At 31.3% G+C, this 23,355-nt stretch overlaps 6 protein-coding genes across 11 annotated transcripts in view; 3 read left to right on the plus strand and 3 right to left on the minus strand.

Annotated features, from left to right (window-relative positions):
• The window catches only part of LOC100742861 (3-phosphoinositide-dependent protein kinase 1), a 424,087-nt gene extending 415,988 nt beyond the window's left edge, over positions 1–8,099 (minus strand). For all 4 annotated transcript variants that reach the window (XM_033319190.1, XM_033319189.1, XM_024365542.2 and 1 more), the window contains exon 1: positions 7,928–8,099. In XM_033319190.1, coding sequence (XP_033175081.1) covers positions 7,928–7,951 — 24 coding nt within the window. In that variant the 5' untranslated portion in view covers positions 7,952–8,099. The remainder of the gene's footprint in view (positions 1–7,927) is intronic.
• Positions 8,100–10,424: 2,325 nt separating this feature from the next.
• Positions 10,425–13,133, plus strand: LOC100742975 (U3 small nucleolar RNA-associated protein 6 homolog). Its single transcript, XM_003487041.4, has 9 exons — positions 10,425–10,721; positions 10,797–10,923; positions 11,022–11,162; positions 11,238–11,428; positions 11,507–11,731; positions 11,799–12,147; positions 12,228–12,398; positions 12,472–12,646; positions 12,709–13,133. The coding sequence occupies exons 1-9, from the start codon at positions 10,630–10,632 to the stop codon at positions 13,047–13,049; spliced, it is 1,812 nt and encodes a 603-aa protein (XP_003487089.1). The 5' UTR covers positions 10,425–10,629; the 3' UTR covers positions 13,050–13,133.
• On the minus strand, positions 12,973–16,810 carry LOC100747595 (tektin-2). 3 transcript variants are annotated; one of them, XM_033319192.1, is made up of 7 exons: positions 16,761–16,810; positions 14,639–14,801; positions 14,283–14,543; positions 14,045–14,215; positions 13,762–13,984; positions 13,468–13,691; positions 12,973–13,378 (listed from the first exon to the last, which is right to left on the minus strand). In XM_033319192.1, the coding sequence occupies exons 1-7, from the start codon at positions 16,795–16,797 to the stop codon at positions 13,177–13,179; spliced, it is 1,281 nt and encodes a 426-aa protein (XP_033175083.1). In that variant the 5' UTR covers positions 16,798–16,810; the 3' UTR covers positions 12,973–13,176. The 3 variants fall into 3 exon arrangements, with proteins under 3 accessions (XP_033175083.1, XP_003487127.1, XP_012237388.1); XM_003487079.4 differs by lacking the exon at positions 16,761–16,810 and adding an exon at positions 15,032–15,955; XM_012381965.3 differs by lacking the exon at positions 16,761–16,810 and adding an exon at positions 15,032–15,955 and having other exon boundaries at positions 14,639–14,862.
• LOC100747718 (chromobox protein homolog 5) lies at positions 16,013–18,103 on the plus strand. The gene is made up of 4 exons (XM_003487080.4): positions 16,013–16,530; positions 17,142–17,418; positions 17,501–17,834; positions 17,909–18,103. The coding sequence occupies exons 1-4, from the start codon at positions 16,168–16,170 to the stop codon at positions 17,934–17,936; spliced, it is 1,002 nt and encodes a 333-aa protein (XP_003487128.1). The 5' UTR covers positions 16,013–16,167; the 3' UTR covers positions 17,937–18,103.
• An 822-nt stretch (positions 18,104–18,925) lies between these two features.
• LOC112212255 lies at positions 18,926–22,162 on the plus strand. The gene has a single exon (XM_024365546.2). The coding sequence runs from the start codon at positions 21,326–21,328 to the stop codon at positions 22,046–22,048; it is 723 nt and encodes a 240-aa protein (XP_024221314.1). The 5' UTR covers positions 18,926–21,325; the 3' UTR covers positions 22,049–22,162.
• Positions 22,163–22,179: 17 nt separating this feature from the next.
• LOC100747840 (60S ribosomal protein L38) lies at positions 22,180–23,075 on the minus strand. The gene is made up of 5 exons (XM_003487081.3): positions 23,016–23,075; positions 22,810–22,837; positions 22,533–22,593; positions 22,324–22,446; positions 22,180–22,250 (listed from the first exon to the last, which is right to left on the minus strand). The coding sequence occupies exons 2-5, from the start codon at positions 22,810–22,812 to the stop codon at positions 22,210–22,212; spliced, it is 228 nt and encodes a 75-aa protein (XP_003487129.1). The 5' UTR covers positions 22,813–22,837; positions 23,016–23,075; the 3' UTR covers positions 22,180–22,209.
• Positions 23,076–23,355: the final 280 nt, after the last annotated feature.

Below are 23,355 nucleotides of genomic sequence, written 5' to 3' on the forward strand. Positions count from 1 at the left end.
CCCCCGCCCCCCCCCCCCCCCCCTCCCGCCGATCGATCGTGTTTATCGTCCTAGAAGGAATCAATTTCTTCTGAACAGTCTCCACTGTTTTACGCTCGATTGTTACGAACGAGTATTACGCAGAGAACCGAGTGAATAATTCCAGGAAAAATGAGACTTGAAGGACCGAACTCGAGGATACTTAATTGGAAGTACTTAACGACGTACTCGCTTGTACTGTGCGAATCGTTAAGAAATCTTTGTTGTCGAATTAGCAGTATCGCCTAGAAACCCTCCGAGCCTATTTTTTAACGATAAAACCCTATTTTTCTTTAATAATTATAACGAAACGCACTTAAAATTTGAAATCTTTAATTTCCAACCTTCTGTTAGAAATTTGAAAACCGACCTGTATCTGAACCTTTGAATTTCAATCTCGATACGAATCTGCCGACATCACTACATTTTTACGATACGATCAATCGTCGATTCAAATATACTTTACGGTAAAACTTTTGCAAGCCGAGACTTTTGTTTCGAAAAGAAAATGGTTACGAATGTTTGTAAATTTATTCATACATTGGCCTCCTTCTCTTTTCCACCTTTCGTCAATAGTGGATATAACGGTTTATCGTACGAGGATTCGTATAATTTCGAACTATCGATTTTGACGACAGCAATCATGAGGAAAGCAGCTCTGTCTATCGAAATGATGTCACGCTGGAAGCTGGCGTTTCCTCACTGACTCTGCTATTCCGAGCACGATGATACTTACGAAATACCGACTAGTGTACGTAATAACGCGCGGTAAGAAGAGGATCACGCTTGTCACACGCATTTATATCGGTTGAATTCGCGGTCAAACGATGATCCCCAAGGATCACACGTGCCGCACGCAACTCGCCAACTCGTTAACCTTTACCTTTACCTTCCCTTCGTGCCTTCAACACGCGCCAGCGATTAACACATTTGTATTGCACTTTTAATGCAGTTCGTCTCATTGATAAATAATCGTACTTGTGTTTTTTTACACTGAATAAAAATAATAAATAACACTTTAAGAAAGATATCTTGCTCCCAGTAGCTAACTTCGACTAATTTTAATGGTAAAATCAGGTGTATTCCTTGAAATCAAGATATCTTGCTTCCAGTAGCTAACTTCGACTAATTTTAATCGTAAAATCAGGTACATTCCTTGAAATCAAGAGTAACCGATACCAAACTAAGAACTACACGCTATATATAAGATTCGCGCAATTGAACGTCAATTTTTTGTATCATGATTGTGTTGAAGATACACTGATCAAAGCTATAAATCAAGACGGATCTCATTTTTATTATATGGCAAACGTGAGCACGTAGGAGAATAAACGCGGTATTATTCAGCGAAATAGCGAACGAAAAGTCGGCCACGGACAAATAGAGAGACAGACGTCTCGGGTAATGATTTCATTGGACTTTGTGCCGCGCCGATGTAAATATTATCCAGCAGACACTGGTTACAGACCAGCACGCTAAATGAGGAAAATATTTGTACACTCGATAGGAGAGTTTAATCGAAACGTCACGGCTAAATAGCGGATAATATCGATTTTACGATTGCGGAACATCGATGAAATTGGCCTTTTGTCAACCGGTTAAAATAGCTCTATCTTTCGGCGTAAAACCTCCGTTAATGAAATTAAATTTTCCGATACTTGCTATCGCCTCTACGAATACGCGATACGTGACTCTACAAATTCCTTGTTACTAAATCCCAGATTAACGAAGAAAGAAGCACAAATGAAGAATGATTATTTTATCGTATTATACATAATCGATCGTGACAACTCGAAGCTTCGATCTGTTTTTAAAGCCCATTGGTCAACACGTAGCGAGTTTCGGACAATCACAGCTAAGAATTTTCGTACAATATTTAAGCTTATAAATCGAATAGTTTCGAAAACAAATCTCATAATTGTTTATTTCGGTATTTGGCAATATACATGAATTGAAATTTTTACGATGAAACGTAAGAAAAAATAAACGCTATGATAATAATTTCAAAAATAAATAACAGACGAGAGTATCGTGTTATTTGTTTATTGTCACGAAACAAGAAAATTCGGTCATTGTGCTGCCACCTGGCGGCAAGTAGAGGAACCCGAAGACGCGAACTCGGCTGAAAAATACAGTAAAACCGCGAGATCGAAACTGGTTCGAAACAGGTTCTTCGAACGGAAGTCTTGGCCGCGATCGCTCAGGGACATTCGTCTAATCCAGTCGTGCAATTTGTCTCTCGACGACGACGCGGAACCACCCGGTATCTTTCACCGAAGGAAAACTAAGTGCAGTTTCTAATTCAGCCACGAAACGATGCTTCAGATAGTAAGAGAATCTACCAGCGTAAAAGACGCCGCTTCTTTTCGTTACCCTCGAGCGGACACCGTGGCAAACCGAACGATCTATGCGCTCGTTTCTCGGAAGTTCCTTTAATTGCGCACGGTATCGTTTTGTCACGACCGTTATCTAACGTAGACCGCGCGAAAATACGAGCCACGTCCATACGGATAATGCGACCGGTTATGCAAATGAAATTGTAACGCGGCTTCGCTTAAATTAAATAATACAAATCGTTGCGAAAATCGTGTACAGGATCATATACATAGGAGGAGCGATTCGAAACGTAAGTGCACGTATCTATGAGATTCTATCGTGATCGAGAATCTTGTTAAGAAAGATGATGAAGCGGATAATCGAAGAGGTGGATTACGATTTAACAATGAGTCGAGAATTTTAAGATGAAGGAGGATTTAGCGTGTTGGTAGATCTTTTTTCTCTGAGATTAGCATTAGTTTCTTGGTACATTGGGCATTGGATCATGAAAGGGAAACGAGTGATCGAAGGAGTGAGTGAGTATCCGATGATGAACTGAGAATTTTAATCTTGATGGGATTGAGTTTAATTGGAAATTTTGTTGATAAATTCTTGTTTGGATTAGCGTGAGTATACATGTGATTTTATAGGAAAATTAAGGAATTCGTAAGCTTGTAACAAAAAACGTACTGCAACTATAGAGATTCGAAAGAAATTTTATTGATCTGCAGCCAAAGACATTAAAAATTTCGTAGTACCGATATAAAATTTCGAAATGAACATTAGCAGAAGTAGCGACATTTCGTAAGTAATGATATCATTGCGGAATTATTCGTCGCTAATAAGTGTCTGTCAACGACATTAATAAAGCAAACGCAGGATGTTTCTTTAGCCTGATCTTTGATAAATACACACGATATACTCGTCGCTTAAGAATATTTTAGATCGTGACGAGGAAATTTCTGCACCCACTCAGTTAAAAAAGCTACAATATCGAGCGGATAAAAATATTTTATAAATAAAGAAAGGACACGAATACTTTGCAAATATATCTACGACTCGGTCATCGAAATCCTCGGACAGAAAACGAGGAGAAAAATTCTGCAGTTGAATTATTTTTTGCTACCGATCTTTCCATGGTTCCTGCGTGGGCGCAAGATGGAAATACTTTTAAAAATGCAACCGACCCGTAATTCAATGGACCGGGACAACAAATTTCACGCAGCTGTCTTTACTCATCGGACAATCGGAGAACCGATAAATAAGTTCTCGAAGGAAAACACAATTTCTTGGTCAGTTGCTAACCGAGAGAGACCGTTCGAACTTTGCAGCCTATAATATTTACACGGCGATAGATTCAAATCCCACGCCTGTCCAAAAATTATAACATCATAAATAATTGTAACTTGCTAGAAACTCGATATTCGTAACATGATTCGGCAGTTCCATATATTTCGGGATCTGTTAAAAAAGAAATAGCGTTGCTAAGGATCCTCCGCGCAACGCATAGCATAACCAATTGCATCAAGAATTTTCCTGATATTTTGATAGATTTACGATCGTTTATATTATCGTTTCTTCCTCAAAAGCATGCGACGCTTTTATTTTAAACAAAGGATTTCACCCTTTTGTCAGCCAATTGCGTTCTCAATTATTCCAACCATATTTTTCTAATTCTGATCAAATCAATGAAACTACTTTTACAAAGTATAAATTTTCATACTTTCCTTACAGTTTGACAATTTTTCAAAGCAAAAAGAACGCAATTGGATAACAAATTCCTACATATTCCTTATCAACGTTGTTTACTGCGATTTCTATTTCTATGCGTCATTCTATACCATACATCTATCGCAACTTAATTCATCGGTACATCATTTCTAAGACTGTATCTCACTACGACAACTGTATATTTTCATAACTAATCCCTTCATCGTCCTCCTGATTACATTCAGTTTAGGAAGCATCATCCCGCGCGTGAGGTCTATAAAAAGTTGCTTAATTTTTTTCCAGGCTGATAGCAGTCCGATAATGGTGGTTCCTAATTATTCCTATGGCAAGCGATTGGTCGTTACTCTCGAATTAATTAGTGGGCCAATTGATCTGAATTAAGGCGCCGCCCAGTAGATTCAAATTAAGATCAATATCTCGGCATGTGAATCGGAATATGGCTGCGAGCGTAGCTCGTAATCATAAATTTCTGGTGTCCAAACAATGGGAAGTCGCCCGTAATTTTGCCAAAACACGCTGCTCAGCCACCATCGATGATGAAACGCGTTGCTCCTTGCTCGACAAACCCCCTACGTGCTGCTAAAAACCCCTTCGAACGAACCAATAACCACGGGGGTCAATATGGTTAGCTACTCCCTGAAAAATTTCTCTGCCGCTTCGAGAAAGAAATCTGTATTCAGTCTCGAGTCTCTTCTCATCTCGGAACGAACGTGTTGCTGGATTCTCAGAAAAATTTATTTTACGTTCTCAGAATATTCGGTTCGTGCGAATATTTATAAAAGTTCGAAGAATTAGAACTGCGTAGGTAGGGAACGCCCATGACGTTTAAACCAGTGTATTCTGTTTCCGAAATAGTTACATACTATGCTACTGTACATACTTAGTATCTAATAGTAGTATCTTAGTATCTAGAGTCTGAACATTATTACTAGAAGAGTTCGAGAAAATGGGAGATTAACGTCAGTCTTTCAAGAAAAGTGGCGACAAAAAGGAAAAACTTATTCTACTCTAATAACACCTTATTATAATCCATTTAAGCTGTCCATCGTTCAATTAAATATATCTCCGAGGACATTAGAGAATTACATGGAGAAACGCACATATTTATAATACCTAACTAATAGCAGTCTGTAAAGAGGAGTAAAACGAGGGAAAAAAAAGGAAACTGAAGGGAAGTCGTGGAACAATCGTAATAGAGGGAAATCACGAATGTCGTGGGACGAGTGAACGCGGGTGAACGACGATATACGAGGTGTCTCGTTAACATTATTGGTATACATGTACCTACACCAATAATCGTTACTGAACTGCAGCTGCACAATTGCAGCCATTCAATGCGACGCACGCCGCTACATGATCCTATCTCGCCACGGGATTGAAACGGCTTCTCCTCGTGCAGGGATAAAACAGATATTAGATCACATTGGCTGTTTCTGCTAAGGCAAACACCGTAAACAAATAAACTAATAATTACATCGATTTCGTCTTGCCTTCGTGGTCCACGTTTTATTCCTCGTTACCATTACGAAATCGTGTCAAGAAAGCTACACGGGTCAATTCTGCCCCGTGTATTTTTTAACAGTTTGTTAAGTTTGTCAAAAGAATTTGTTAATATGTTCTACGCGAGCAACTGCATCGGCTCGGATTTATATGAAAAGACTCAATTTTTTTTTTAAATATCCAACTTCTGCATCTTTAAATATATTTATAAAACTATGAATTTACATAAAAGTCTGCAGTCTAATCATAAGCCACGTGTCAAAAATGGATTCGGAATGAATAAGTTACCTCGATCGCGAACTATTCGATTATAAACAATCGAGAAAGATATTACGTATGCTTGCTATACTTTGGAACTGGCTAGCCAACGCATAGTTTGAAAGCTTATCGCGCTGATGGATAACAGGGGAGGAGAAAGACGAAACATTCAAAATTAAAGCCACGATCTAGACTCTAGTGCCAGTGGAATATGTGTTGCTATACTTTTCGAGCTAGCCTGATGCGCGCGATGGAGTAGAATAAATAGCGCGAACTGTATACAAAATTAAATACTCCGCTGAAACGGTGTTTGCACTTCCGGCTTTTCCTGGCCATTTAATTCGACGATAAAAGCATTCTAACCTGGTAACATCGCTGTCGGTCTTACCAAACCCATTTCCGCTTTTATTTCTAACTACACCACCGCACGCTGTGAATGAACCTTTTAGAAATGTATACCATTTATATAAAAAGTTTTCCAATGAAAAGGCAATAACCGTAATTGATATTCTAATTGAAATATTTATTGAAAATGATGAATACGTTCACTACCAATATTCTAAATATTTCAAATAGATATATACGATGCAAATTAAGCGTTAAATTGGACGAACGTTAATGATTATCAGATTATAATAGTTTTCTCAAATGTTTATTCTAAGACGACTGAATTTGTCTCCTTTCCTTTTCATCAGTGATAAATTTCTTCATTTTCTTTGATTCGACCAATTACATTGGAAAGGGTCTTATAGCGAGAATAAAATTTATTTTGCTTTTTATAACGCTGATTTAACGATTTAAAGAAGTCAAACGAAGGGGAGAATCTTGGAAATTCGCATCGAAACATTTCTCGATTTGAAGCATTGATTGAAAAACAAATATGGAGGCGAAGTGCGGCTAGCCCAATTTCGTGCGGACTTGGAACAAATGACAAGGGAAAAGGCTGCCTCTAAAATGCCACTTTGCGTGACTTGTTTATTCGTTTGTTTCCTCGTGTCGACCGGCATCGAGCGCTATGGCCATTACTCGAAAATCAGCAACTATGTTTAGATAGACTTGGAGACACTGACGTAAACGGATTTCAGAGGGAATAATCGTTTCCCTGTAACAAGATGTTAGATCATGGTCATCCTAGGTCGTCTTTTCAAACGCAAATTCTATTAAATGCAACCGAAATTGCTTTTAAGAATGTACTACGTTCTTATCATATACATGAGCGTCATAAATACGAATGGGGTTTGATTCACTGGACTGTAATTCGAGATATTTGTCTTTCGTTTTCATTTCGCAATTTCTTTAGTTTAGTCTTGAAGTATTACGTAATCATAAAGTACCTCGAGAAACTTGGCAGCGGTACAATTAGATAATTTGAGAAAATTATTCAGAAAATAATTTAATAATATATACGTAAATTTGTTAAAAATAGAAAACTGAAACAAATGAATAAACGTAGATAACAATGATAATAACAGATGTTCATAACTGTGGTACAATAAGTGCCTCATAAACACAATTTACAGCAGGTGTCTAAGCGCGAAATCAATATGGAGGACTAACATAATATCGTGAAACGTGGTAGTATCGTCACGAACGTCTATTGGAACGATGTCAGTGGATGCAGTAGTAAAATTAGAATAAATATAGGCGTCAAAGTATTATTTATGCGTTGGAGTAAGTTATCTAACGTATCTTATCATACGTTAGGGTAAACAAAGCCGCTATCGATTTTTACGGTTACGTCACAACTACTGGTGACGTCACTGCCGTCAGAAACAGGTGACAACCACTATTAGCTGGTGACGTCAAACGAGAACGGACAACGAACCTCTGTCCTGCGTTTGCGCGTTACAACATATCGGACGTGTACTGCACCGACTACACGTCCCCATCGTGATCAGTTCTTTCAGATGCTCCTACCTACTGTTCGAGTTAAGAAAGAGGTGAAATAGCAGCAAGCAACGAATTCGATCATTGCTCGATCACCGATGCATAAACGCGAACGAAGCCCTAGATGTGCGCATGTTCTTCGATGGGTAACCTAACGGACATCGAGGGTCCCAAATAGTTCACTCTAGAAAATTTAATAGACAGTGACAACACTTACGAGTGCCGCTGGACTGTCTGTCATTCTTTCCGGAATCCTTTTGTCTTGCAGATGAGCCTCACTAGCGATTAAACGTGCGATAAAGAGAACACGTACTCACGACACCGTGCTCGAAATCTCGGAAACTGTCTCAGCCATCATGGATGGCACAACCGTGTCGATCGCCGACTCGTTTGCGCCGCAGCCATAGCTGCCGCCATCTTACATTCAATGTCGAAACTCTTCGATAATTAAGGGTAGTGTAATCGCAGTGCACTGAATCCTGAAATAAAATATATATGTATGTATCATTTTTTCCCTTTTATTATAGATAAAAGTAACTTTAAAGATCTGTTAAATGAGATATTTCAATAATTGCATATGCTATTTTAAATTTAAAGAGAGAAAAGCAGAGGAAAATTCTTATAGCTATGACACTTATTATGAACATTTACCGTTTACAAAAACTGAGATATATGTTATTGAGTTTATAAATATAAACGTACGTGTACATGTATTTTAGTATGTAATATTAAAATTTAAATTTAAAGGGAGAAAAAGAGAGAGGATTTCTTATAAGTATGATACTTATTATAGATATTTACCATTTACTGTAAAACTGAGATATTTATTGTTAAGTATATAAATGTAGACGTATGTGTATTTTAATATGCAGTACTAATTCACACAGTACTTAACTATTTCAGCTAACTTAATTTTACATGCAATGTTATGTTTCGTCAATAATAAATTGCATACCACGTATCGGAATTTTTTGATAACTTACTACTTGTGCATTGATATATTTCATTACGACGGGAAATTATTACACCCACTAACGTATTTAAATATCTATTTATATGCACAAACTTTAATAAAACTAATTGATTCACTTTGTCAAAACTCCTGTTACTAAGTAATAAACATCTCAGCAAGATATATTCAGTAATTTTAAATTACGTTTACAGAACGACTGAAGAAAACGCGCCAAACCACAGCAAGATATAGGATAGACCTAACACCCCCATGCATTTCTTGTCTCTCATCTCAGGATTACTAGAGACACTTTAAGTGGTACCAATGTCTATACTTTATCTGTACTATTATTTCCAAAATTACCGATTCAGCAAAGAATAAGATTACAATCACTGACGAAGTATAGAGCGCGGTACAGAACTGTTGTATTGTGATGATACTGTAATCTTATTTTACACTGAATCGGTAACGGATGACCACAGTCGAGAATGACACCACAGACGAGATACAGGAATAGACGTGACATTACAGACAAGGTTCAAGAATAAATGCGATATTCAATGCTCTTTCGAGTCCTACGTTTTACGGGTTACCTAACCATTTTCATGTCGCATGCGACGTTATCGATTCAGTACAGTACTTGTTTGAATTAAAACAAATGTCTTACATGAAATTATAAATAAAATATAGAACAGGATATCCTATAATCGCAACAAAGTGTATAGTATTCTATCCCGCTGAAATACTGCGAAAATCATTACACATTATTAAAATAATAAATGAATATACAACAATAGTTAGATAATTCTTTTAATTAATTTCAAATAAAATTCTAGTTTCATATATCTGAAACATAAAAATGTGTATTCTTTAATTTTTTCTATTGTCATGTTTGTATTTTCAAATCAATTATTAATTATATATTATCAAATATAGGTAGTCCGATTCAAAATTGGAAACTCGCAACACAATTTATCGATAACTCAAGCAGACAAATTACGCTCAATAGAAAAAGCAAAAAACTGACGAAAAGAGCAAAAGATCACCAAAATTTTACTTCTATGGATAGATACATATATTAACGATCAAACGGTCCATCTTCACAAATATACTGAAATTAAGGATTAAAACAAACGATGCAACTTAAAATTAAAACTTGACTGTAGTATTTAAAACTAACGAAACAACTTAAGATTAAGATTTAAAAGTAAGACATAACAATAACAACGCAATTAAAAACTGAAAATAAGTAACTTAAAAGTAAAGCATAAAACTAAGATTTGAGAAAAATAACTATACTATAATAGACAAACAGTTGACTAGTAGTCAGACTATTGCCCATTTCAAAAGGAGAAGAATTCATATAATATTTCAATTTATAATAATTATAGATTTTTGGAAACTTTCTTACAAAATTTTTAATTTTTACAGCTCATCAACCCATATCTTATAGCAAGCTCTACGTTTTCTTAACTTAATTCTCAGCATATACTATTGTTTAACGATTAATTATTAAATATATAAATCTAGTATAGTAGCACACACAAAACGCTATTTTACTTTCTAGTATAAGCTTAAAGTACTGTTTTAATTCGATTACAATATCAATTTAATTACGCTATTTTATTTTATAATGTCTGTAGTTACTAATGTCTTGGATTAATAACATCTCCAACAACGTTAAAAACTCTGTGATTTTTCGAGGTCGGTATTTCAGAACATGAGTAAACCGCAGAGGGCGTAAGACGGGCCACTTCGTTCGATATTTCAGGACATGAAACACAAAGTATCATAAGAAGTCATATCTACTTTGTATCCTTGTCTGTGGTTCACTGTGGAATACGTATTGCTGGATGGTGTGGTTTTAGTTATTAGTACGCATTGGAGGATCGTCGTTATTAGTGTACATTTGCTAAGGATCTCCCTATTATATTACATTATATTTCGTCAATTAAAAAGAAGTAACAATGGCAGAATTTGTAGAAAAAAGATGCGAGGATATGATTCCTGAATTAGAACAGATGGAAAGCATAAAACTTTTCGACAAAAACGAAATTCGGTGAGTGAAATAGGTTATATTTTGTAACACATTCTTTACTTTAACCAACTATTTATGTTGCTATAAATTATATAGAGGAATTGCAAAGAAACTTAAAGAATACGAATATAAAATTCAACGCCACAAAAAAACTAAAGAAGACTATTTGAGATACATACAGTATGAAACGGACCTGCTTAAATTAATTAAACAACGTAGAAGTGTATGTTATTACTTATTAATAAATAGTTGATTATATAGTAATAACTATAAATGCACATTAATTATATACATATATGCGTGTATTACTTTATTCAACAGAAATTTGGTATTATTCAAAAAACGTCAGATATTGACCATGCTGTTACAAATAAAATTAATCATTTATATAAAGAAGCAATATTTAGATTTCAAGATGATATTCGTTTTTGGATTGCTTACATAAAATTTTGTAAACATGTTGTGAGTATTTGAATTATATTTTTTATTAAAGCTATTGACTTTTCATCTTTTAAATATTAATATAAAATGTGACAGCATTTTCACAAAAATGTTAGTCATACGTTAGGTAGAATGTTGCAAGTTCATCAAGATAAACCTAAATGTTGGCATATTGCTGCAATTTGGGAACTAGAAGAAAATAAAGATAAAGACACTGCTCGTCAGTTTCTTCTTCGTGGTTTACATATACATCCAACTTCTCAGTTATTATTTATTGATGCTTTCAAGTAAGTCACATATTATAAATTTTTCATATATTATTAATGTTTTCATTTATATTTTTAATCATTAATTATATGATACAGATTAGAATTAGATGATGCATCAGCTAATGATCAGAAAAGTGAAAATAATGGTGACAATGCAGTACCGACAGAAACTGATGATGACATGTCTATTGGAATAAAAAGGGCATATATCATATATCAACAAGCATCAAAACGCATTAGAGATATCAAATTCGTAATAGAATTGTTAAATATTACAAAGGATCATAATAACACAGAAAAATTACAAAATAAAATTGTTAGGTAAAAGTAATAAAAATATGTTAAAATTATTGATTATCTTTAGTTTGAATATTTAAATTCTTTTTAGTAATATGATAGAAGAGTATACTCATGAACCCCTGATGTGGGATACGATGGCACGACGAGAATTAGAAGGACTTATTCAACCTTCTTTTAGTAATACAGCGATGCAGGTTGATAATTCAGAACAAACTTCATTAAGAGATCGTATAACATCTTGTAATAAAGTTTATCAAACAGCAGTCAAAAAAATTAAGACTGAAGAAATGTGGTCTTTGTATATAGACTGTTTAATAGAAATAAATCAACAAGCCAGATCTTTAACTTTACCAAATTTTAAAAGAAAATTATTAAAAACTGCATTATCTCAGGCACATCAAGCAAAAAAGTTAAAAGAAAAATATTATTTACATTGGGTTAGTAATGTACCTGATAAGTATGCATTACATGCATAAAGTAAGAATTAAAGACTTTAATATTAATAATTTCACTGTAGATCAACATGTTAAATGCTGAAAAAAAAGATAAAACTACAGAAAAAAAATTTGAAGAAATTCTGAGCATTGCGACTGAAACTATACCAAGTAGCATAAGTCTTTGGCATGCTAGGTTACGATATTTGTTTGCCTCAGGAGAGGAAAAAGAAGCTGAAGCTGTATTTTTAAAGGTACAAAAATACTAGTAATTATTTTTAATTATATCAATGATATTACATACATATAAGCATGATCATTTTTTAGGCAACACAAATTCTTGCAGAAAAGTCATTACCTTTATGGAAGATGAAAATATTACATGTGCAAGCAAAGTGTCCTGAGAAAGCTGAACAAGTTTTCCAAACAGCTTTACAAGCACATCCAAATATTGCTCAATACATAAAGATTATTTACATTGAATGGCTAGTTTTGACAAAAAGTATGTAGTCGTAAATTGTAAAATTGTATTTGGTAGTATATCACGACTGTTGTTTATTTTAGGTATACAAGCGGCAAGGAAAGTTTATGATAATCTCTGTTTACAACCTCCTTTCGTTCTTGAATTACACAAAAAGATGATAGAGTTAGAACTTATGCAACCTGAAATATCATTAAAGCATGTAAGAAAGTATAATGAAATGTCAACTTTACAGTTTGGCAAAAATGATATAAGTATTTGGATAGATTATATTACGTTTGAAATGAAATATGGCGATCCCAAAAAAGTTGGAGAATTACATGGAAGAGCAGTAAAAACTTTAGAACCAAAATTGACAGACTCGTTTATTTCAGAATACAGTTTAATTAAAGCCAAACCAGATATTATTAATACTGGCACATAAGCATATGCAAATAATAAGTTTATTGTGTATAATGAAAACTACTACTGAAAAGTACTACAATAAATAGACATTTTATATATTGAATGAATGTTTTTTCTAATGGACTTGTGTAAATATTACAATTCATTCATGATTCAAGCGGTATCTCTTTTTCCATACGTGTAAGAACAATATTACGATCTGTTTCGTTTGGCAATCGTGTTCTGTCTCCTGTTTTTAATGTTGCCCTCATATCTAAACACATCACATCTGTTGCCAAAGAATGTTGTTTATCATCTAAATTTCTATCAACTTCCAAAAGTAAGCTTTCCAAATTATTATATGCCCCTCTAGAAAATAATACATACATTAAATAAAATAATTACATTTCACGATGATAGAATATATCATTATGTAAATTATGCATTATTGTACATACTTTGAATTTTCCAATACACTTTTTAAGTCTTTTTCAGTTTGTCGCAAATGTAAAATTTCGTCTTTCAAACCTAATTCAGCTTCATCACGACAGAGTTCAAAACCAGGACGATAAGTACGATTTTCTAATCTTGTCTCTGCACATTTTATCGAATCAATTTTATGCATTAATGCGTCTTCTAGTCTAACTATTTCTTTTTGTAAAATTTCCATTTCCTTTTGGATCTGAAAATATTATGTTTAAAGCTAACATGTATTAAATATTAATGATCATTTTACTTTCAAATGTTGTTACTTTAAGCTTTTGCCATTCTAATTCATTCCTAGCTTTTTGTGTCTGATAAATTCTTTTCCGTAAACTAAAATCTGTTACGTCTTGCTGAGCTTTAATATCATTTCTGGCACGTTCACGCATTATATTTATAGCTTCTCGTAAATTATATACATCGCTTAATTCATTATCAGCTAACATTTTAACATAACGGCAATGTTCCAACCAAGCTTCATAAGGTATTGAACTGCAATAAAATAGATTTATGTATTTATTTCATACATTGCGTGCAGATATTTATTCTTACCCTTTTGGAGTTCTTAATGCATTTGGTTTATAGCTAATATTTGCACATGTTCGATCTAAATTAAGATTTTCTTTCTCTATTTTAATAGTTTCATCTTTATCTTCCACTTCTAATTGGATTTGAAATCTAACTTCTTCTAAACGATTTAATTTTTCCCACGCAGCTTGCACCCTACACAAAATGTATCATCAAAAACATATATTTAAATATGCACAGATTTTTTGTATTCATGTTATACCTATCAGTTAATGATTTCTTAATATTTTCAATGACACAAAGTTCTTTTTTCAATTCTGTATCAGCTTCATCATAAGTAAGTTCTGTTCCTCTACGGCAATCCCTCATGGAAATACATTCTGCTGTTAATTGTAGTGGATAATTTAAAGTTTCTAATTCTTTCTCTGTATCGACTTTCTCATCTTGTAAGAACTTTAACTCTGCAATTAATTTATCTAGCAAATTCTGTAGTAACTCTCTCCAACGTGATAATTCTGTTACTCTACAAATATATATGATATAAAATTTTAGATTTTTATTAGATATGATTTAAATTATTCATCTACATTTCATCATTATACTGTTCGTCATTATTACCTATCTGCAAGGCGAGTATTATTCATGTATGTATCCCATATTGTTTTTACCATTGTCTCTGAGCGAACAATTTTTCCTGTATTTCTTAATTCAAATGCCTCTGCACTTCTGAAAGCTGCATTTTGCTGGAGTTTCCATTGTTTAGCATACCAATCTGCTAAATCTATTATAAAGAGATTGTATGTCATGCATATAAATAATTAAAAATTATAATTTATTCCTACCTAAAATATAACATTTTAATGCAATATATATAATTATATATATGCAATATATATTTATTCCTATCTAAAATATAACATTTTAATGCAATATATAAATAAAGAAGAATATATTGCGAACAAAATTAAATATCAATATTTGTGACATGACAAAATTCTAAATTACACTTACTTATGTGTGGTAAAGGTTTTTCATATGTAGTTACAGACTTAGCCATAATTTAAACAATTAACAGAAATGTTAATGTTTATATATCAAAGTTACACAAAAAATATTAGCTTAATATTATCAGAAATAAGAAACTGATGCTTGGTCACCAAAGTAACAAAATATTGATTTAATAATATTTTATCCTACGCAATTATTCTATAATTATAAATCATTTTTTAAATAGTTATTGGGGAAAATAGGGAAAAATTAATCCAGTATATAAAAAGTTGAATAGATCTACATTATTAAACTATAATTTTTAATGAACGTACAATGTTTCTATTTCATAATTAAAAATATAAACGATAATTTTTTAAAAGCGTAGTTTGCATCTTTTTATCAATCTAGTAGAAATCTCTCAATATCCATTATCCATCCGAAGTATTACTATAATGTTTTCGAATTCTCATTTATAAATAACTTTTATTTTTGCGAAAAGGGCCAATAATTTTTAAAATCATCTTGCTTTTTATTAAATGTGAAAGTATACAAAGTACAATACATTATAAGTAGAACACAATTAATCGATTCATATTTATAAATCATAAAAATGCATTTTAAATTTAAATATAATTTTTTACCTGCTAAAACTATGAAAAATAAACAAAAATAATAAACTGATATCTTAAATTAAAGACTTTCCGTTACAAAATCTTATTTCTGGTAAACGAGGTTTGTCGTTTTAAAAAGTGGACTAATGAACTATACAATAAAAGTTACAAGGGGTTAAAATGAGATTGCTTCTTTAAAATAAAATTCTACCATTATATGGTATTTTTATTAAAAGATTTGATTATTCGAAGATTCAAACTTCGATAGCTTCATATGCATGAAAACTTAATTGATACTTCTTTAAATAAATTAAAAAATGCATATATTTATATTCGTACAATTCGTTAAATCAAAATCTTTGCTTCGATATGGTGCTTAAGAACTTCCTGTGTAGCGCGCCAAACTATTTGTGAATTGTTTGCGGCAACTCGGTATAAAATCATCCGGTTCTGATAGATAAGAGCATTCATATAATGCGCGACTTATAAGTTTTGAACAAACATTATCGAAAATATAAAAATTTTATTGTCTACTGTGAAAATAGTATGCGTAGATTGAGTATGAAAACCAAGCGTAGCAAATCTGAAACTAGTGATAGCAGTATCGAGGAAAATGGCGTCCGACGTTTAAGCATATCCGACAACAACGACGAAATGAAAAAGGGAAAGGAGAATAAGAATACAGAATCGCCACGCAGAAGTACAGCGAAAAAACGTTCATCTCGCAGTCGTCATAGTCAAAAAGAAACAACTGAGGATTCTGCCGTGAAGCCTGAAGTAGAAGATACTCAAGCTGTAGATACAGAAGAAGAAAATAAGAATGTCGGGAAGGCTGGACCTAGTAAGAGACTTAAAAAAGAGGGATCTTCCTTAACAAAACAGGAAGGAAACAATGAAAAAGAGTATGAGGTAAGTCAGACATCATATTTAGTGTGTTTATTGTACATGTTACAACTATGTTTACACGGCAACAAGAACGCGCCTCCTAGGTATGCAATGTTGACTAGCAGCTATTCAACTGAATGACAAAATTTCTGCTATAAAAGACAATAAAACAAGAATGATCTTCAGTATAAAAGATGAATGCTAAATAATCCATCTTGTAAAGAAAATTGTTTCTACGAAACTTTAAAATTTACTTAATATTTTACGTGTACTCGCGATATATCGCCGCATTAGTAATCGTGCAACGCCATTTATGATACAGTTTAGTCATAGGTAACTTGATTTATTATCATACTTCGCATAATACGTCAAAAATGTGAAATAAAATGTCATATATAAAATCATAATATTTGTACTTCCTATGATAAAATTGAGTATTAGAAAAGTTTTTAATTAATATTGCCAAACTATCTTACTTCTTTCTTTCATAATATAATTTTTCTGCATTTCATCTTTTATTTAAACAGTTGAAAAAGCATATGTAAAAAAGGAGTTTTTATATAAAATTTAATTTAGCATACAATATCTAGTAAATGCATTGTTTGAATATAATAGTTAATATTTCAATTACCTAGGTAGAAAAAATTGTGGGTCAACGTACAATCAAAGGTCGGCGTCAATTTTTAGTCAGATGGAAGGGATATGATGCAGATTCTGATACATGGGAACAAGAAAAAGATCTAAACTGTTTAGAATTAATAGAAGAGTTTTTAGCTGAAAATGCTGAAAATGAAGAAGACCCTAAATCTAAGCAATTAGATAATTCTACAAAGTCACCTAAAGTTAAAGCTGTAAAAGTGGACAAAAAATCTAAAAAGCTTAAAAATAATGTTAAAAAACAAACAGAAAATGGTATTATTTTGCAAATGTTACCCATAAATTTATAAAAATTATTTCATATTGTGCAGATACTTAATTTCTTAATTAAATATAGGTAAACAAATAGTAACATCAGATGAAGAAAAAAGTGGGAAAGATGATCAAAAAGAATTTGAGGTGGAAAAGATTATAGAAGTACATTTTAAAAAGAATAAAACAAGGGAATTTTTAATTCGTTGGAAAGGATTTACATCAGCAGATGATACATGGGAACCAGAAGAAAACTTAAATTGTCCAGAACTAATTACTAAGTTTATGCAAAAAGTAGAAAAAGCCAAAACTACAGAAGCACGTGAACTTAGAGCAAATCGTCCTCATACGAAAAGATATACACTGACTACACATGAGCCTGGAAGAAGACTATCTCGACGAAATATGGACAAACAAAGGTTTTTGCATTTATAATTTCAAAAGTATTTAAAGTTCTCCTATATTAAACTTAATAACATTCTTTCTTCTCCAGAGCTACTTATCACGAGTGTGATGAATAAATGATTGCAGAACAGCATGATTACATACATATATGTGATTTGCTTTTTCAAGAAATATCAAGATAATATAACAATTAACAGTATAATGACATGATGAGGAATAATTAAAAAATATATATCTTTTGCTTTCTCAGTTTTCGATTCGCGATAATAAATAAGAGCAAATTGTTTGTTCATTTATTATGTTGTATTATTATGTCTGTTTCATTTATTTTACATACAATAAATTGTAATAACGACGTTCGTCGCTCATGTGCTGACGCAATTTAATATTTGGCAGTTTTTCTGCAATCTATTTTATACTTTCTATCCATTTTATACTTTGAGAGGATTAAAAACTACTAATGTATGCATTAGATATGCATTAGGAGTGTACAATGCTGTCCGCGAAAGCATATATTGCTCTATCAGCCTTGGATAGAGGGCTCACGGAGTACTGTCGATATTGGGTTATTATCGATGGTTATACAGGTATTGAATAAAATAATGGAAGCACCTCTTACATGTTGTATGCATATATGGAATATATGACATATAAGAGGTGTTTCCATTATTTTGTCTAACCTTTTTAGTTATCTATACTCGTATTGAGTCTCTATATTTCACCCACTTTCGTTGTATTTTTTTCGCTCGCTTGAATGCTTGTCTGGACATCTATCTGTCCCGATAAGTGTCTAGATAGAGTTCTGAAATATAAATATACTGACGGATGGTATTATACTATGTAAATGTATTATGTATTATATGAAGATTATGTTATCAGAAAGCAAAAGATTTTTTCAGTCTCTAAAAAGTTAACAGAACCTAAAACATGTATGACAAACATGTATGTTATATGAATTTAATATCAAACATCATTAATGCCACAATTGTTTTGTATTTCGTTCAATACATTATATATATTAATAAATTCATTAATATTCTTTGTTACGTACATAAGAATAAAATATTTTAAGATTATGACGAAATTAAGAAAAATATATTAGTAATGAATGATATTTTATCCATTTTGTATGAAATTCATTATTTTGTTTTATTATGTATACAATATAATTATGAATCAAGATATATAGATATAAAGTTCATCCATAATTTGTAGTTTAGAATAGGTATAGTGTATGGGCCAAGATTAGCTAGGTCGAAAATTAATCCATCGCGAAAGATCTTTGACTATTTAAGGTCGTACGCAATAAGTAGTAAGTACATGCTTACATTATGCAGTATTGTCTCGTTAATATCTTGATGCATTTCTTGCTTTCCGATAGTAGACACAGAGTCCCACTCTTCCATCATTTCCTAAAACTTTGTTATCGCTTACTCTACATCGGCGATATTTTAGCGAGCAATGAGTTATCAAAATTAAAGAAATAGAATTTTTGTATCTTTTTCTTTGCAATTAGTATTTCCCATATTAGTGCGCGACATGATTCCGAATATGCATTGCTAACGAGCCAATACTGTATACTGTTTTATGTATGTTTCTCATAATAAAAAAATTTGTATTCAGTGGAATCAAGAACGAAATTACATTTACAAATCTAAGATTTGTATTTCAATATTGTACAAAAAGAACATTAACTTTGCATTAAAAGTTTTCTAGTACGACCTTGCTCGAATGTATTTCTATTCATTTGTCTCAACATCCGCGTTTCAATAATTTCATTCATAATTGATATTTAATGACCTCGCTATCGTGTTCCTCCTATACCAAAAAATCATTATGATTTATGAACTGTAATTATAAAAAGTATTAATCCTACTATTGTAGGTATTGTATTTGATAAATTTTATTATTTTTAGATGTTTTCATAACATACTCGTGGCCCATGCCACATCTGTAAACAAAACAGAAAGTAAACTCATGTAATAGATTCAAATGTTTTATTTTGCATTTTCGATATTCTTGTCAATAAATAACAAATGAACCTTTTTTAATACATGTATGAATTTTACTTTTAAAAATACAGTGACTTTGTACTATAACCAATTCATTTCACAATCTTCTAGTTTCTGTCGTAATTATCATAACAGAAAGCATGCAAGTTAAAAAAATGTTGCGAATAACTGATACCGAGAAAAGGTATTATAATAGTAATGATCAAATCGAAACAGGTTCTAACAATTTTTGGAAAATATTTCTCATCTTATTTACCATTTTGGTTCTAACAATTTTATTTATAACGTGCTATCGTTATATACACAGACGAGTCATTTCCATTTTAAAAAGGTTCATTATATTTTTGCTCTTATAATGTAATATGTATAATAATATATATAGTATGTGTGTAGCATACGCATATAATGTTTAGTTGTTGATAATGTATCAATATTTCGTTCATAAAGCTTAATTCGACAAAATGAAGATAACGGCGATGACAGATTTTCTATAATAAAAGAAAGGGAAAGCGATTCTTATGCAAAACGACGATTTTTAGGGTCTAATATATGTAATTTTTCAAAATTTCATGTAAAATATAACGGCCACAGAAACAAACAATATGAAAAAAAATGTAAATTAAAAACCCTTTTACAGGTATTAAAAGTAAAATATTATATTAAAAATGATCATATTCAAATAATCATGATAGTTTAGTTTTTATAACTTATGTATGTCTATGTGTAGATATATATGTATGCAAAAATTTATGATTAGGAAAAGAAAAAGCTGCTTGCTCCATGTGCAAGTAAAATAGAGACCTCTACTAACAATCTAACAAAGCAATTGCCCTTGAAAATGTTTTTCCCATCTTTTTCATCAGCTCATACTAAGTACAAAAATATATCTAAAACAATATCAAATGAATGGAACATTAAAGATCTCGAAGATTATGAAAATATTTGTAAAAACTCACATCAGGTACCAACCAATTAATATCAAATTTCACAATGAACATAACTTTTTAATTGTATGTTCTTTTCTTTTTAGAATAACAAAAACATTTGTTTCTCAGATACAGATCTCAAATTTTTAGTAATACCATTATCTCCAACAAAATCTGATATACAGAATGACGAACTGTTATTGTGCAAATGGAATTCAGGAAATATTAACAATTCTAAAAAACAAAATAATGTCAGTTCTAAATTGATAGACCTCAAATTTGAAAACACTGATTCATTTAGTGATAGTACACAAAAATACAAAATTTCCACTTCTAAGTCAAGTTATTCACCTTATCATTTATTCACAAAAAATTTAACTGATTCAAAATATTTCTCAGATTCTGCAGCTGATATGTCGAATATTTTATCAAATGCATTTTTTAACAAATTAAAAAGGTTTTCAATAATTAACAGATGTTATTAAACTTTATTTGATTTAATACACTAATCATTGTAAACATTTGTATAGGTCAACTAATTCTTACACTAGTTCTACACTATCTGATATGTCTAATGCAATTAAAATAGAAATTGATCAACTATTACAAGTTAACTCAAAAATAAAAAATAGTTCTATATGTAATTCAGATAAGATTAATACAGTTAATAGAGATAACTTAAAAGAATTGAAATCACAAATAAACTTAAATGAACATAATGTATATCTTAAAGAAATGCAGAAAAGAATGAAGTCATCCGTAGATATACTAAGATATGAAATAAAAGAAGCTAGAGAAAAAATATTGAAAACAGATAAGAATTTCATTGGTATATCATTGATGAAAAATAATTGTAAAAATTCAATTATAGAACAAACTGTACCAGAACGATTAATTAGTAATAATCATATTTGTATTTCATCAGATAATACATCAGAAATATCTGAAACCTATGATGAATTGGGAATATTGTTCTCACAATATATCAAACTTCAAACTCAGCTATGTCAAAGAAAGTATTGTCCTTTAAAGAGATATTTGAGACATAAAGTACAACACACTACAAGAAAATGTCAAACAAAATTTAATTATTCTCGCATATATCCTTATGACCAGAGACCAACATGCAATAATGGAAATATATGTATAGACACATATGATGAACTAAAGTTGATGTGTACTACTCCAACAAAAAGAAAGGATATTTACCGATGCATGTTTAAAAGGCGGAAATACATTTTAAATCAACCATGCATCATATCTAATCAAAATTTTGCAACAGTTGAATAAAGTTACAACCAAAATTGATTCAAAATAAATTTAGAACGTGAAATTTTAATTTAAACAATTACTTTCTTTTAGATTATTATTTTAACCTCTTTTAAACATATTTTTATGTAATGGCAGAAAAATAAACAACATATGTTTAAAAATTTAGTTTATTCTATCAATTACATACGTTCACTTCTTTTTACTTCCTTTACTTGAAGACCTAAAATATGTAGTAATACAATTATATATTTTTGTAATTTTTTATTAATATTTTTGTTTAAGCGAATAAATACCTGGAGGTAAAGATTGCTTCAATTTTTCTGCCTTTTCTTTGTCTGTAATGACAAGAGTGTACAGAAATCTTGAACAGCGAACTTTAAACTTAACATTGTCAGCATTCTTCTTAATTTTCACAGCTGTATCGTTGTGATAAAAAGGATAAATTAATATATGTATGTTACATTATATCACAATAATAATGGAAAAAATCCTAAATACTCACATTTTGCATCTTTCCTTCTGGCTTTTAAGAGAAAATCTTTGATTTCTTTGATTTCTCGGGGCTAAGAAAGTATTATATGTTATTCATTGCACCAATCACATTTATGTTACATTGAGGTTATGTAAATCTAATTTAACACATTTCTAATACATCTAATGAGATATGTAATGTACTACATTACATATAATACATTATTATACACATAATACAAGAAATTAGATTAATTGCAACTAAAATTATACTACATCTATGTTAACAATAAATATTTAATATTTACCATTGTAGACAGAAACTGTTAGAACCACCTGGAACAAATTAGGAAGACGTTTATTCTATTAATTTCTAGAAATTCCTCCACTTAAAATATGATATACATAGAACATTTATATTTACATCATACACAAATAATATAGAATTAAAGAAAAAGGAGATTTATAATGAAAAATTAGATTTTAAACAATCATACAGAAAAATACTACGAACCTTGTTAAGTTATAACCGGAAGAAGAGGATATTTTAGTATGAAACTATGTCAAATCAGCAACAAAAATATAAAGTTGTGTACAATTGAAACTAGAAATATAATAAATATCAATAATCAAAATAATTAATTAATTTTATGTTATGCATAATTTTTAATATGCATTATAATATTTTATAACCGCATATTAGAAATTATGAATATCGTTATGACACGCATTTAATTTAAAAATATATTTACGTAAAAAATTTAACAATTATTTCTTAAAAAGAAATCTGGGCCCTTAAATGAAATTGTCATTTTATTAAATTAATAATTTTATTAAATTAAATGTTAAATTTG

This window comes from Bombus impatiens, unplaced genomic scaffold (assembly GCF_000188095.3).
Source record: "Bombus impatiens unplaced genomic scaffold, BIMP_2.2 scf_0136, whole genome shotgun sequence".
Lineage (NCBI taxonomy): Eukaryota > Metazoa > Arthropoda > Insecta > Hymenoptera > Apidae > Bombus > Bombus impatiens.

Coding starts and splice junctions, on each gene's coding strand:
- LOC100742975 (XM_003487041.4), top strand. CDS start 10,630: ATGGCAGAATTTGTAGAAAAAAGATGCGAGGATATGATTCCTGAATTA. Junction 10,722..10,796: donor TTCGACAAAAACGAAATTCG/GTGAGTGAAATA, acceptor TAAATTATATAG/AGGAATTGCAAAGAAACTTA. Junction 12,399..12,471: donor CTGAAGCTGTATTTTTAAAG/GTACAAAAATAC, acceptor ATCATTTTTTAG/GCAACACAAATTCTTGCAGA.
- LOC100747595 (XM_003487079.4), bottom strand. CDS start 15,077: ATGGCTAAGTCTGTAACTACATATGAAAAACCTTTACCACACATAA. Junction 13,985..14,044: donor GCATTAAGAACTCCAAAAGG/GTAAGAATAAAT, acceptor ATTTTATTGCAG/TTCAATACCTTATGAAGCTT. Junction 13,379..13,467: donor AGTGTATTGGAAAATTCAAA/GTATGTACAATA, acceptor ATTATTTTCTAG/AGGGGCATATAATAATTTGG.
- LOC100747718 (XM_003487080.4), top strand. CDS start 16,168: ATGCGTAGATTGAGTATGAAAACCAAGCGTAGCAAATCTGAAACTAGT. Junction 17,419..17,500: donor TAAAAAACAAACAGAAAATG/GTATTATTTTGC, acceptor AATTAAATATAG/GTAAACAAATAGTAACATCA. Junction 17,835..17,908: donor CGAAATATGGACAAACAAAG/GTTTTTGCATTT, acceptor TTTCTTCTCCAG/AGCTACTTATCACGAGTGTG.
- LOC112212255 (XM_024365546.2), top strand. CDS start 21,326: ATGTCTAATGCAATTAAAATAGAAATTGATCAACTATTACAAGTTAAC.
- LOC100747840 (XM_003487081.3), bottom strand. Junction 22,447..22,532: donor CAGAAGGAAAGATGCAAAAT/GTGAGTATTTAG, acceptor ACAACGATACAG/CTGTGAAAATTAAGAAGAAT. Junction 22,251..22,323: donor GAAGCAATCTTTACCTCCAG/GTATTTATTCGC, acceptor TACATATTTTAG/GTCTTCAAGTAAAGGAAGTA.